This window comes from Terrapene carolina, unplaced genomic scaffold (assembly GCF_002925995.2).
Source record: "Terrapene carolina triunguis isolate 2854851 unplaced genomic scaffold, T_m_triunguis-2.0 Scaffold67, whole genome shotgun sequence".
In the NCBI taxonomy this organism is placed as follows: Eukaryota; Metazoa; Chordata; order Testudines; family Emydidae; genus Terrapene; species Terrapene triunguis.
The window spans coordinates 40,317,599-40,332,331 of NW_020664418.1; the positions used below are offsets into that span (position 1 = coordinate 40,317,599).

Consider the following 14,733-nt stretch of genomic DNA (forward strand, 5'->3'; position numbering starts at 1 on the left):
ATAGGTTTCCTATGCACCCATGGCAAGCTATTTCCCCACTCTGTGCCTCGGTTTCCCCATCTGTAAAAATGACTGTTTCCTGGGAGTGTTGAGCTGGGAGGCTGAATTAACGTTTGCAAGCACTTTGGGATCCTTGAACAGGTGGCGATCAAGATGGGCAAAGGATTGCTATTAGCTGAAGAAAATGGGCTCTGAACAGAGGACCAAATTCTCTCCTGTTGTAAATGGGCACCGCTTCAATGTCACTGATGGAATTTTGCTTCTTTACACCAGGGGAGAATTTGGCCAAGGATGCTATCCAGTTTTTCATGGCGTGTCATCATTGTGATGTTGCAAAGTGTGCTTCTGAATAAATCTAAACAAAACTCCAAGGTACTGGAAATGTAAGTTGAAAACTAAATGACCTCTGCTTTCTCCTTTTTTCAGTGGCTTGTAGTGTATAGATTCAGACATTTTTTCGATTTGGTTCCCAGCGTCCTGATTACACTTGGAACTCTTTGTATCCAAACGACATCACAAAAAATTACATTCATGTAATATATCCAGGACAGTGTCATCACATGTTTCCATAGCCTTCCCCCGATCCCTACCCCTCCCACCCCCCCACACAACTGAGAGAGATTAAATGATGGGGAAACAGTAACTTGTTTGCTTTAAGCCGGTACTCACTATGCAGAAAATGTTGATAGTGACGTTTTGGCAGTGACTGCTCAACATTCCTGCCGCACTTGGTAGTGTTTTAAAGCCGGAGTCTCGCTCTGCATTGTGCTCTCTGGAGTTGTCACATCCAAACGGTCTCCCTTCATGAGTCAAGCCTTTAGTTTCCATGCCCAGAGAAATCAGCTTTCATTGGCATTCGAGCAGATGCGGCACCTGGCAGTCATGGGAGCAGGCACCCGTGTATATCTCATGGTACCAGTGGTTAAGGAACAAAGAACGGGTGCCTGGTCTAGTGGTTAAGGTACTGGCCTGGGATCTGAGAGCTGAGTTCAATTTCTGGCTCTGTTTCAAGCTTCCTGTGTGACCTTGAGTGAGTCACTTAATCTCTCTTTGCCTCGGTTCCCCATATGTAAACAGGGATAATAGCATGGGTGTTGAGAAGATAAATATATTAGTGTGTGAGGTTCTCACAACCACCATTATCTGACGCTGTAAAATCTTCACTGGTGCAGGTTTGGGATGCTCACACTATTTTATATGGACCAAACCCTGGCATGTGCTCCACACAATTACAAACTGTGTCTCATGGCACTTAGTCGGGTTTTTTGCATTTCTGTAATATGGTCAATATTGTGATTTGTCACTCTACTTCCAAAAGGGGGGGAAAAAAGCATATTAGTTGTGATGGAACAGAGGTGCTGTGAGTGTAGGCACAGGGCCCTGTCCAAAGGAAGGATCCACTGTTTAGTGATACCTACAAATGCAGTGTAAAAGCCACTTTTATATATTAGTTTGAAATGTAGTCTGTGGCTGGAAGAGTTGATGGGGTGTTGATCATGACCACAGGCATAGAGTGCATAGATAGAGAGGGGTGCTAACTACTATGCCTGAATTAGCGCCATTGTCAGTGGAAATCTCAGCACAGCTCTAGGATAGAAAACTAACCTCAGTTAAAACTTTTAGACTCTCTGGGCTGTCCCATGGGAGGTGGGGGGGAGGGATGGGGAGCTTCCCTAACCTTGAAGAAAGGAATCTCCGGGGGCTGTAGAATTGGTATAGCCAGCCCTATGGTGCCTGCTCCTGCCACACAGCCCAGTGTTGGAGACACTGGGGGGAGGAGAGGTGGGAAGGGGGTGTCATGCCAGGGATGTGGGAGGTTGTGGTTGCTGTTTCAGCTAGTGCTCAGCTGTCCCCATGATTGGGGGAGGAAAGCTACTCGTGTGACTTTCACCCCAGGTGCACTGTGCAGAAATCAGGTCGGCCTGAGGATCTAGCTCTTTGCTTTTCAAATCTTTCATAAGCTGTGATCATTGGGGGCTGCCTTACTCAGTCAGTGGCAGAGTGGTAGCTTTTACAAAGAGATCTAGGGTTAGGTTTTCAAAAGCACCGAAGTCCTATTTTCAACAGTGACTTCATTCTAAGTGCTTAAGTCACTTTCGAAAATGGGACTTTGGAGCCTAAGGCACTGAAGTGCTTTTGAAAAATGTAACCCTACTTAAAATCAAGAGCACCTGACTTATCGGATTCTAGCAGCTTTAAGGCCTAAACATAAGGATGGTGGCCATTAAATTGTATCAGGGCTACCCCTCTGACTAGGCAGAACCTATGTGTTCTAGGAAGGAGAACTAGCTCCACAGGGTCCTTTGTTTAAAAGGAAGAGTGAAGAACTGAGGATGCAGATAAATAGAAAGGGACTGAAGGAGTGACGAGCTAGTAGGGGGGATGGAGCTGAGAGGAAAGGCTTAAAGGCAAGAGGGACATGGAGAAGACAAGGGAAGTCAAGGGGGACGGGGTATAGAATGGAGCAAAGAGTCTCCTATCATGCATCAAAGCTATTTGGTTTTCCCTGCTCTGCGGGAGAGACTGACATCTAGCAGATGCCCATCTTCCTACTTTCTCTGTGTTGGTTTAGGGGATGAGTCATTCATTCTGTTGTCACATCAACTCCCCAACAACACCCAGTGTGATCCCTCTAGTCCAGGGGTCGGAAACCTTTCAGAAGTGGTGTGCCGAGTCTTCATTTATTCACTCTAATTTAAGGTTTCGTGTGCCAGTCATACATTTTAACGATTTTAGAAGATCTCTTTTTATAAGTCTATAATATATAACTAAACTATCATAGAATCATAGATCATTAGGGTTGGAAGGGACCTCAGGAGATCATCTAGTCCAACCCCCTGCTCAAAGCAGGATCAATCCCCAACTAAATCCCCAAATGGCCCCCTCAAGGATTGAACTCACAACCCTGGGTTTAGCAGGCCAATGCTCAAACCACTGAGCTATCCCTCCCCCCATCGTTGTCTGTAAAGTAAATAAGGTTTTAAAAATGTTTAAGAAGCATCATTTAAAATTAAATTAAAATGCAGAGCCCCCCGGTCCAGTGGCCAGGACCTGGGCAGTGTGAGTGCCACTGAAAATCAGCTTGTATACCGCCTTTGGCACACGTGCCATAGGTTGCCTACCCCCGGTCTAGTCTGTGAATCTCTTGATTACCGTCCACGTAACATCACTATCAGCTTCCAGGCTCAGGGTATGCATGCCCCTCTTGACTGAGATATTTGCGGCTCTGCTTTGCCGAGCTTAATGCACAGCATGCAGCGGTGTCCCTTCACATTCCCTTGCTCAGAGAGGATCTCGGACTGGAATTTGTGCAGCTTTGTAGAACATAACCTTGGGGATGGCTGGCTCCTGTTATACAGCCTGGGTACTCCCGCTGCATGTGCTGCAGCTATTGCCCTCAGATACTGCGTGGCCTGTGTTATCTGTCCCCGATATGAGGAGCAGGAGAAACTGAGCGGTCCGAAGGCAGTACAAGGAGAAAAGAGCAAAGCTAGGGCTTGCATTGGCAGCAGTAGCCATCTGGGTACTGAGTCAGTCTCTGATCGGGTTTGTTTTATTTAACTGTGCATAGAAAGCTTTATTTTTTTTCCCCCCTTCACCTGCCAAGACTTGAGTTCTGAGCACTGTGGGGGAGCAAAATACCTGCCACTGAGATGTCATCAGTGGTTGCAGCAGAAACACAAGAGCCTTGAATTCGGATCTTGGCAGGTAAGTAGAGGAGAAAAGAATTTAACTCCCTTAAATATATTTAACTTTCAAGGGCCCTAGAGCTGCACCATGATGGGTGTTCTTAGCTCTCATGGGGCACTCAGCACATGGCACAAACTGCCCCCCTAAGAGGGCACATGCAGCCTGCTGGGGCAAAATTCAACCCTCTGTGTACAGCCCCTGAGCAGCAGCCTTTATGTACTGGCTTTCTGAGAGGGCTGCTTGCTGCAGTATGTGAGCCCTCTTAAAACCTTACAGAGCTGAGATTGCACTCTTTGGTGATGGAGGTGGCTATCAGTGTCTCCGTTTAATGGGAGAAACTGAGGCACGGTGAGCCTCTGACAAAGCTGGGCCTTGAACTCCTATCCCTTGTTACCAGTGCTTTTACCACAAGACTCCTTTTCTTCCCCCGATGTTGAACAATTATTTAAACGGCCTCATGGCTACTCATGGCCGTTTGCAGCTACATAAAGGGGCTCCCAGTCTTAGTGAGAGATGGCAGAAAGAGGGCAAGGGAAAAATGAGGTTCATTCGATATGAAGTCACTAGGCTATTTGCTGTGTCATTGCCCACCTCAAGTATTTAAAAATCATGAGCCAGGGCCCTCAAAGTTCTGAGTGGCTCAAAAATCACAAGAACGTTACTCAAAGGCTGTTCTTTTGATTTCTCTTCGCGGAGAAGAGTCACGTTTTCAAGCTTTTCCCCAGACCTCCAGTGCTACAAACTCACTTTGGAAGGAGGCTGAGAATCTCGGGTAATAACCTGATTCCAGATGCTGAGGCTTTAAGAAAAACGCCAGAGAACATGAGGCTTACAATAGAGTCACAAGGGTCAGCAACGCCACTTGGCTGTCTTGTTAGGTCCATTTTAAAAAAGGCTTCTCCCTTTCCCCCGCTCCCCTAGTTGGCTTAAATATTTCGGGAACAGGACTGAACATCAGCGATATTGTCAGAACCTATGCAGCGGAGGAGATAGGTCCTGCTCCCCATGTTGTCTGTTTTCCCCTCTTAGTACGTAGCCCTTGTATAATCACTACTGTCCTCCAAACACGAGGCCTGAACTCTGCTTCCTTCTAAACCTTTATTAAGGCTGCTTGAGAACGGCCGGCGTGTGTCACTTCTGTCCTGGTTCCCTGCTCCTGCCTGGGAGCTGGGAAAGCTCCCATGACCAGCTCTGTTGGCCTCGTTCACCTTTGCCTGCAGTGTGGGTGTAACTGTGACTCAGCCTGTAGCCCTGGATTTGTCTCTCGACCATAAATTAGGCTAACGATGTTAAAGCCTCTGCGTGGCATGTTTCCCTGCAAGGCTCTGGTTGTGGCTTCTTCTGTGGTAATTATTTCTTGTTGTGTCATAACTCCTCCTTTGCAAGCGTAAAATCAAGCAGATTGTGGGTGGAAAGACTTCCCATTGCTGTAGGGAAGACACATCATGTAGATGGGGAATTCTGCCTCTCTAGTGATCAAATACACGGAAGGAGGGGAGGGGCAGGGCTTTGTTTGGTGCACAGGTATCTTCACCCCCCGGGCAAGGCTCTTCTGTCACCCTACTAGAGTCCTGAGGTTCACCTTCCACTCACCCCTTTTTTATAGCCCTAATTTTTTAGGCCTGACATCACAACCATTGTTCTTCCCACTAAAGAGGATGGGATGGTTTCATTTCAAAGCTTGCCAGCCACCCAGAAGGAATGTCGTTGCTAATGAGGTGGGTATGCTGTTCCCTGCTGCCATGAAAGGTGAGAGCCCAGGATTTGGAATTTCACCTGGGTCAACTATATTGTAGTGCAGAGTGCTACCCTATTGCATGACTCTTATTGTCCATTTCACGTCTGGGTCATGTGGCTAAGACCTACTTTTCATCTTGTCTGAACTGACTTGTAAATCAACGCCTTCATTCAAATTAAAGACGTCCTCATTCTACTCCACGCAATTGCACACTGAGCACAAGGGAAATCGGAAAGTCCATATTAGGGCCAATAGGAACCTCTCATCAGGGACTGCTGCAAAGGTCAGTCCCCGATGTCTTAGCTACCCCAGTATAAACAGTCTGCACAGGACTCCATTAGTGCATTTCAATCAGGTATTAAGCACTGCACTTTACTAGTGCTGTCAAGGTGAATGTGCCACTTACATCCAGCCAAATGAACATGAAATGTTTAACAATAACCAAGAATTGAAATGGCCTTTGGCTTCACCATATTTGTATTATTAAAGACCAATAAGTCTCACAGACCACGATAGTGGATTTACCACGTAGATTTGTTTTTCCAGGCCAGAAAATCAACTGGGTTCACATCCCAAATGTGAGGGTACTGAAAGAGTGATGATGGGCAGTGTTATCCCAGGCGCCGAGGGGCGATCCCAGTCAGGATTTATACCTGTTTATTTCTGAAAATAAAAAAAAATCCTTTTTGCTAGTGAAGTTCAGTGCACTCTAGTGGTTAAAACGGGAAACTGAGTCAGGACTACGTACTGGGTTCTAGTCCCAGCTCTGGCCCTCTGTGGTCAGTACGTTCATGTTGTGAGGTTGCTTATCGTGAAGCTGACTAGCTGTGATCCTCTGGTCAATTGTCCTTGTAGCTGAAATGGCCAAGAGTTTCTCTGCTGCGGAGTCAAAAATGACCAATGAAACTTTATGAAAGGGCCATTCCGGTACCGGTAGATTCTGGTAATGGTGCCTGATCTGCTAGGAGATGATGTCCCTTTGGGATTTGCCATGACGATGATTAAGATTCACTGAACCTCTATGGATCTGTAATGCAGGCTCTAGGAACCTGTTCTCTTTTGTTTCTCCTTTGGGGATATAGTTACCAGGCAATTATTTCACACCCTGTAGCACCGCAGACATGTCTCTTCAAGGCCAGTCCCTTACCACGTCGCTGAGAAAATGTATTTTACATTAAAAAAGAAGCCTTTAAAGAAATGCCCTCCAGGCATAAAGCCGATGTGTTTTCTATATATAACCCTCTGTTATTAATACAATGAACTTCTCTTCAGACTCGCGGGGAGGGAGGAGGGAATATGACTTGATCACGGGAGATATGAACGATATGATACAGGCGAGTCTCATCTTACGCGCATTTAACATGTGCGAATTCAGCTTTGTGGGGTCGGCCAAAACAAAACAAAAAGAGAAAAATAACAATTTAAATACTGTACCTGTAGTGCAGGTGATTCCACCCACCATTACACTCAATGTAATTTTAACTATACGCGATTTTCGCTTTACGCGCTGACAGCGGAATGTAACCACGGCGTAAGATGAGACTCATCTGTACTCATTTTCAGTGCATTGTAGGTCTGACTCCATCATAGTGCCCCTAGCCCGCGTTTCATTTTGCAGTGATAAAGCAGTGCAAGACTGTACAGCAGGTTTATGTGACATGCGTTCCCACGGAACATTAGTATCAAATAAACCCACTATAGAAGCAATGTCACGTTGGCTCAAAGATGCCAAGATATATAGATCTGTGCAGAGTGGAATGATAACCAGCATGTATGATTGAAAACTTGCATAACAAAAGCCCCACTGGTGTTCGTGATGGGAGTAAAAGAAATGTTGCTTTAGCTTTGACTTTTTAAGGTGATTATTGATTTTTGTCTCAGTAATTTGTCACTGTTTATTATATGAGATCTTTTCCCCTCTGGTTCTAAACACTGAGGGATATTTTATGGAGCTGGTGAACCAGACTTGAGCAGCACAGATCCTTGTGAATGCTGAAGTGCCTTGGAATCAAGTAAGGAGTAAATCCCTTCTGTTATAAAAAGTACATAATTGGGCTTTCCTGGCTAAGTTAACCGAGGGAGTAAACCGCAGTTACTCTTACGTGGATGTAAGCTTGCACATAATGGATCTAGAGTTTTTTGACTTTTAATTATGGGTATAGCATCTTAGATGTTTCGTTCATAAATGAGTAGGAAGACAAATGAGCAGATTCTGATCTTGTTTACACTGGTATAATGGAGAGCAGAATCCGGCCTAAAGGTATACTTTCAGGGTACCAAGTGCCACATGTCCTTACTGAGGCCCATTGAACCCATGAGCACTAAGTCCCTTGCAGGATCAAATCCTTCGAGATACAGGACAATATTAAAGGTTGGGCACAAGTATGAGCAGGTGGAAGTAGAATGGAGATGACTGATGGAAGGTGAATGGAATGGGTCAGGTCAGTATTTCCCAAACTTGGGACGCCGCTTGTGTAGGGAAAGTCCCTGGCGGGCCGGGCCGGTTTGTTTACCTGCCACATCCGCAGGTCTGGCCGATCGCGGCTCCCATGTACCTCGGCCCGCTCCGCTTCCAGCAGCTCCCATTGGCCTGGAGCAGGGAACCGTGGCCAGTGGGAGCTGCGATTGGCCGGACCTGCGGACGGGGCAGGTAAACAAACCAGCCCGGCCCCCCAGGGGCTTTCCCTACACAAGCGGCATCCCAAATTTGGGAAACACTAGTCTATCATATCCCACTTTAGTCTCCTCTTTTCCAAGCTGAAAAGTCCTAGCCTCTTTAAACTCTCCTCATATGGGACCCGTTCCAACCCCCTAATCATTTTAGTTGCCCTTCTCTGAACCTTTTCTAATTAAAGATTGGGAAGTGTGTAGGACATGAGGTAGCAGAAGCAGAGATGTAGGCAGGGGTGGAGCTATCCAGACTTTTGAAGCATGCTTATATCACCCACATCCATGTGCATACATATATGTGGTGTGCATGATGCATAGAGATTAGAACTAGCTGAAACTTTTTTCCAACTTTTTTTGGATGGAAAATCCAAAATTCATTGCAGCTTGTTACAGAAAAGTTTCACGGGTTCAGGATGGAATTTTTGGAGGTGCACCCACCCACCCCCAAAATAGCCACCTGACTGGTAGTTATTGAGAGACCAGGCTTGAGTCCCTTCTCGGACTCAGGTCTTTCTCTTTTTCTCATGTGTTTTCATAAAATTTTTTGAATGCTAATAAGAATTCTATTTCATGAAAAGTTGAGGTTTTGAAGTTTATTTTCCAGCCAGCGCTAGTAAGGATTAGACTGTGTGTTTAGTAACTGATATGACTGTATGTGTTGTGTTGCTCTTAACATGCCTAGAGATTGAGACAGACATTTCTGTAACTCTAAGCCAATGAGGATGGTGAGTAAGAGTTGATTCCTAATACAGTGGGGGGGGGGGTAGGCTCATCCATAGGTAATATGAACAGTAACAAACAGTTCTCTTGTTATATCTGGCAATGACGTGGTCTCAGACACAACCCAAGCTGTTTATTTGAGTCACAAAGGAAACCTAATGCGTTTTGAGATTGTTGTACTTAAGAAGCTGTATAAAAAGAAATGGGATGGACAGAGATGGAAAAATGTTTCCAGGGTGCAAGAGGCTGTCCTGAGCAGACTCTGAGTTTGTAATCTCAGATAATGTCGCCGCTAGGCTCACAGCAATATTGCAGAGGGCCTGAATATTTATAGGTCATAGCCAATGTCAAAGCAAGAACTTGGGCTGCAGCTGTTTCTGCTGCTGCCATCCTGGATATCACATAGTCACGTTTCTGCATCATCTGGTGAAAAATCAGCATGTCGACAGTCCCCCCACCTCCCCCAACAACATCCCTTTCTTTCACTACTGCTCTTCCATGACTCGGGAAATGGCGGAGGCCACTGTGCTGGCACTGATGTCAGCTACTTTGCTTGCAGATGCCAGTTTCCCCTGGATGCTTGCAGCTGGTATGATGGGGTTGGCCCTTACCAGAGAAGTGCAGCCAATTTCCCCGTCCCTTTGCTTCCAAGGCCAGTTAGCTAAGGGCAGCGTTTATATCAACTGTGAGAGCGTTAGTAGCCACTTGGGCAGTACCACTGCACCCAGTATGGGACAGGGAGGGGCCCGGTGCCCCAGCCATGGAGAAGGGGGAGCTGTATGGGAAATGTGGCTGAGCCAAGCAAGGGAAGAGAGAACTCCCATCTGCTTCTCACAGAGGATAGGGATTAGCACTTTCCCTGCAGACATTCCCTTTGGCTATAACCCTTGGCTACACCCATCCAGTCTCCCATGTTCCGCATCCTTGTGTCACAAAGTAAGAGCCCGCTCTCCTTGTTCACTTGTAACTTGGGCTTGTGATGGGGGCGGGGAGGATCCAGACGTGTGTTTGAATGGACATGATTATTAGGTGGAACGTGAGAATTGCTGAGACTTGGGGCCACATCCACATGGGATGTTAGCTTTCAGGAAAGGAAAAGATGAAACCAAGCCACGCCCCACATTTAGTGGCTGAAGAAGCAGAATAAGAATCAGGACTCCTGGGTAGGGTGACCAGATAGCAAGTGTGAAAAAGTGGGGAACACTTTTTCGGGAGTGGGAGGATAGAGTTGCGTATATTAGACAAAGCCCCTAATCTCAGGATGGTCTCAATAACATCGGGAGGTCTGGTCACCCTACTCCTGGGTTCTGTTTCTGGGCCTGCCATTGGCCTGCTCTGCAAGTTACCTCAGCTGGAATTTTCACATCAAACTGTTTAAAATCAGGCCAGACTTTGTGCAGTGCTGAGCTCCCCGCTGGGCATCTTGACTTCAGGAGGACGTGACTCTGCATCTTTGAAAATCAGGCCACCTTTTAAAGTGCTTAAATATGTGTGGGTGGTAAGGGGCTAAATTTAGACAGCCAGGTTGGATCCTGTTGGGAGAGACTGCCAAAGGCACAAGGGATAGTTGGGGACCCTAGCTGCCTTCTGACCTTTGCAAACTCTCCCTTTGACTTTAGCCGTGTAACTCAAGTAACTTCGTCCTCATACTTGCCTCGTTGATTAATTTGGCTCCCTGTGACTCAGTTTACACACATTAAGAATTGTCACTCCTATTCTGATCTGCCCCATAGGGGAAGTGGGGATCCCCAGAAGAGAAGCTCTAGGGAAGCTTTTCCTGTGTTAACTGCAAAGAACATCTCTGGACAGATGAAATTGCTGATCCCAGAGGAAGGGTAAATTCTCTATCCCAGTGTTTCCCAAACTTGGGACGCTGCTTGTGTAGGGAAAGCCCCTGTCGGGCCGGGCCGGTTTGTTTACCTGCCCCGTCCGCAGGTCCGGCCGATCGCAGCTCCCACCGGCCGCGGTTCGCTGCTCCAGGCCAATGGGAGCTGCTGGAAGCGGCGTGGGCCAAGGGACGTACTGGCTGCTACTTCTAGCTGCCTGTTATACTGATGCCTAAATGCAGCTCTTGGTATATTAGAAAGGGGGTGCCAAGTCACAAGCACAAAAAAAATAGTGGTTTGGATTCGGGGGAGGACAGTTGCATCTGCAAAAATGATGAACATTGTTTTTCATACTGGAGTCTTTGGATGCTCAGGAAACCGAGGTCCTTATCTTTCACACAAGTAAAGTAACAGAAGTAGGCTATTCTGTTCGTCCATTTTATTGCCAAGAGGCATTTCTTTGGCATAACAGCATCCTGGTGTATCCTAATAGGGTCTAGCTGCCCTGAGAGGAGAGCTGCTGTCAGAATACTTTAAAGTTGGACAGAACATTTCCTGCTTTTTGAGGTATATCAGCAAAGATTCTGATCGCCTCCAGTGGGAGACTATTTTTATACTGTCCAGGGGCTGTCTTATATTATGAGATCGCTATCACTTTTTTTTTTTTTTATTTGAATCCTAACTGCATGTCTTAGGATGACCTTAAAAATATAATCTCCATCTCTGGAAAAAAACAACAGACCTGTTTCCAAGATGGAATTGGGTTGCCTTTTTTTAAGGAGACATGACCATGAAAATAAAAGAATGTTGGATTTCTTCCATGAGCGTGGCAGAGAGCAGCTGTGTACCCAGTGCTGCATCTTCTTGGCTCTAAACTGATGTTGCATAAAACCCACAAGTATATTTCTTTGCATTATGTAAATCTTAATTGGCCTATCTCTTTTGAAATTGTCTTGTCAGTAAGTGAAGCTCCCAGCCATTAATTAATCGTAAAAGATTCGTTTAAAACGTTTGTTCAACTTAATTTTTATTTATTTTGAAAAGAAACTTTCTGTCAGGGCTCAACTCCTTACCTTTGTGGCTGCTTCTTGAGTCAGTTATGTGACACGCTGCCGACGTGTGAGCCAAGTGTCAGTGTGTCAGCAAGGCCATGAGTTCAGACAGACAGGGATCGGGTGCCTAGCTTGTCTGATGTGTGCGTTCTTCAACTGCTCCATGGGAGAGTTGGGTTTCAGTGTTAAAACCACAGTCTCAAAAGGGAAGGGGTGAAAAGTTAGGCCAATGACAACAGGCAATTTAGTGCACAGTAGCAAGGAGCGCTCCGCACACACCAGCTCCTCCAAAACACATCTACTTCTGATGGGAACTCAAACTAGTACTGAGGAACATGGGTGAGTTTGAGGGGTTCACCACTTGTGCTGCTCAGTGCTAAGGATGTGCTGGAGTGATACCCATGCCGCCAATGAGATTCAAGCTTTGGGGGTCAACGTTTGTAAAGTGCCTATGGCAGCTGGAGCCTTTGGCTTTTAGGACTCCAAGCCTCTTTGTGAATGTGACTTAGGTGCCGAAGTCATGCAAGCATTTCTGAAAATGTTGCCCGTGGTCTTACACCAAGGTCTAGAAGGCTTTATGGTTGCCTTGCCTAGTGCTGCTAATACAGCATCTGATATTAGCACGCTTGGTCATGTCCCATAGCCCCTTGCTTCACAAGCAGTCAGTCATTCCAAGGGACGACTTGCAGTGTAATGGCCTGATTCAAAGTCTACTGAAATCAGTGGAAAGACTCCTATTGACTTCCCAGGGCTCTGGATCAGGCCCAAACCTACTAACAGCTGTGAGTCATCATGGTAAGATCGGCAAATGGAGTAAACCGAATACAGGCTATTAGCTAAGGTGGGCAGGGACGGTGTCCCTAGCCTCTGTTTGCCAGAAGCTGGAAAGGGTGGACGGGGATGGATCACTTGATAATTACCTGTTCTGTTCATTCCCTCTGGGGCACCTGGCATTGGCCACTGTCAGAAGACAGAATACTGGGCTAGATGGACCTTGGGTCTGATCCAGTATGGCCGTTCTTATGTTATGTAGGTTATGTGCTCTTTAAGTAATTGTCTCTGGATTTCTCTCTCTTTGTAGGTGAGTGTTTTAACTACCTTGGAGCGGCGATTCAACCTGCAGAGCGCTGACGTGGGGGTGATAGCCAGCAGCTTTGAGATTGGGAACCTGGCCCTCATTCTCTTTGTGAGCTACTTTGGAGCCCGGGGGCATAGGCCACGTTTGATAGGATGCGGAGGAATAGTCATGGCTCTGGGCGCCCTCCTTTCGGCGTTGCCTGAATTTCTGACCCATCAGTACGAATATGAATCTGGGGAAATACGCTGGGGGGCTGAAGGGAGGGATGTGTGTGCTGCCAACGGGTCCACCAGCAACGAGGGACCAGACCCGGATCTTATCTGCAGGAATAGGACTACCACCAACATGATGTACTTGCTTCTCATTGGAGCACAAGTGCTCCTAGGCATTGGTGCTACCCCTGTACAGCCACTAGGAGTTTCCTACATCGATGACCACGTGAGACGGAAAGATTCCTCCCTGTATATAGGTAAGACTTTGAAGTTTGTTGAATGCAGTTGAGGTGTTCCTGCTATTGCAGCTCATTCTGTTGTCTGGTTTATCCGGCATCAATAGAAAGGGTGAATTTGGGGTTCTTCTCTGTGCTTCTATGTCTGTGAAGGTACCTTGGCTTTGATCTACCAAGAACTAACTACTACAAGAAATATCTCTCGGCCACTGATCCCCATTGTGCCCTCCCTGCCCCTCTTCCACTTAAAATACCATGGCAGAGAAATGCAGGGGTCTTTGCTCTTAGTAGAGAAAGCTGGTGATGTGTTGTCATCCTTTGGGTTGGCAGCCATAATGAGGCAGTGGATGATTAGGAAAGTTGTTCTCTTTTCACAGCAATTTCCCATGTCCTTTAAACTCTAATGATATTGGTCACTTGTGGTTGAGCTTTAGCTACAGAACATCAAAGTAGCTTATAAGACAGTAATTAACCACATATCCAGTGTACTTTAGCTGCCTCCATAGTGTGTTAGTTGACATGTCCAATGATTACTGTATGAAGGCACTGGATCTGAGGGGCATTTCTCCTTGCAAGTTTTCTAATAATTCCTTTGAAAAGCTATTCTGAGCACACACACACCCCCACACACAAAGAAAGTTCTCTTTGTAGAGCAGGTGTTCCTACTCAGCATCTTGTGGAAGGACCCCAGAAAATGTTACCTATAGGGGAGCAGGATGGCAAAGCTGGTAAGTCTATTGTGATATATGGGGAGTTAGGCATCTAACTCCCAATGGTTGTGATCATGCTGCAAAATTACTCAGTCCATCTCAGGCAGCTTGGGGTTAGTTGCATGGTGTTACATGATGGGGTTAAGGAGTAACACTAGGTTTTGGTTATCAACTGAAATATCCTAGCCTTAGGGTAAAGAGCTCATGGGTTTCTGTGAGGAACCCCGCACTGACCGTGCTTCAGAAAACTTTGTGAGTGAAGTTGTCCTCTGAAAGCTTCTAGACTCTGTGTCCATCTGTTGTCTATACAGTATCTGCTCCATTTCCATAGGACTCGGTAGTAGCTAGCCACCAGTTCTGCTGGCCCCAATTCAGCAAAGCACTGAGGCATGTGCTTATCTAATTTGCCTGCCTGCCTGTGTTTCTCTTGTGTCCCTCAGCATGGTATTTAATGGCTACAGAAACTTCACCCCCGACCTACTGTGACTGGAAGCCAAAAGGCAATCCCATCAACAAACCACCTTGCTATGACCACTCTGGTTGAGTTACCAAATAGAATAAAATACACCTGGCTGGAATGGCCACCCGTGTAACCCTGCTCAGCTTCTGTTGCCTTTCTGAATATGTCCCATGATACCAAACTTAGTGAAACAGCGGGGACACCTATTGGATAGGTTGTCTAAAGAGCATAGCTGTTGTAGTCCTCTCCTAGATTAACGCCCCTTGCATCTACTTAAGAAGGTTCTAGCATGTTCACGGCACAGCCCATTTATTCCTTAAATGGTCATAAAATCATTATTT

General features: G+C 46.3%; 1 protein-coding gene across 1 annotated transcript in view; it reads left to right on the forward strand.

The window, feature by feature from the left end:
• The window catches only part of LOC112112811 (solute carrier organic anion transporter family member 3A1-like), a 29,592-nt gene extending 15,116 nt beyond the window's left edge, over window positions 1-14,476 (forward strand). The window contains exons 2-3 of the mRNA XM_024208866.2: window positions 12,778-13,243; window positions 14,373-14,476. Coding sequence (XP_024064634.2) covers window positions 12,778-13,243; window positions 14,373-14,476 — 570 coding nt within the window. The remainder of the gene's footprint in view (window positions 1-12,777; window positions 13,244-14,372) is intronic.
• Window positions 14,477-14,733: the final 257 nt, after the last annotated feature.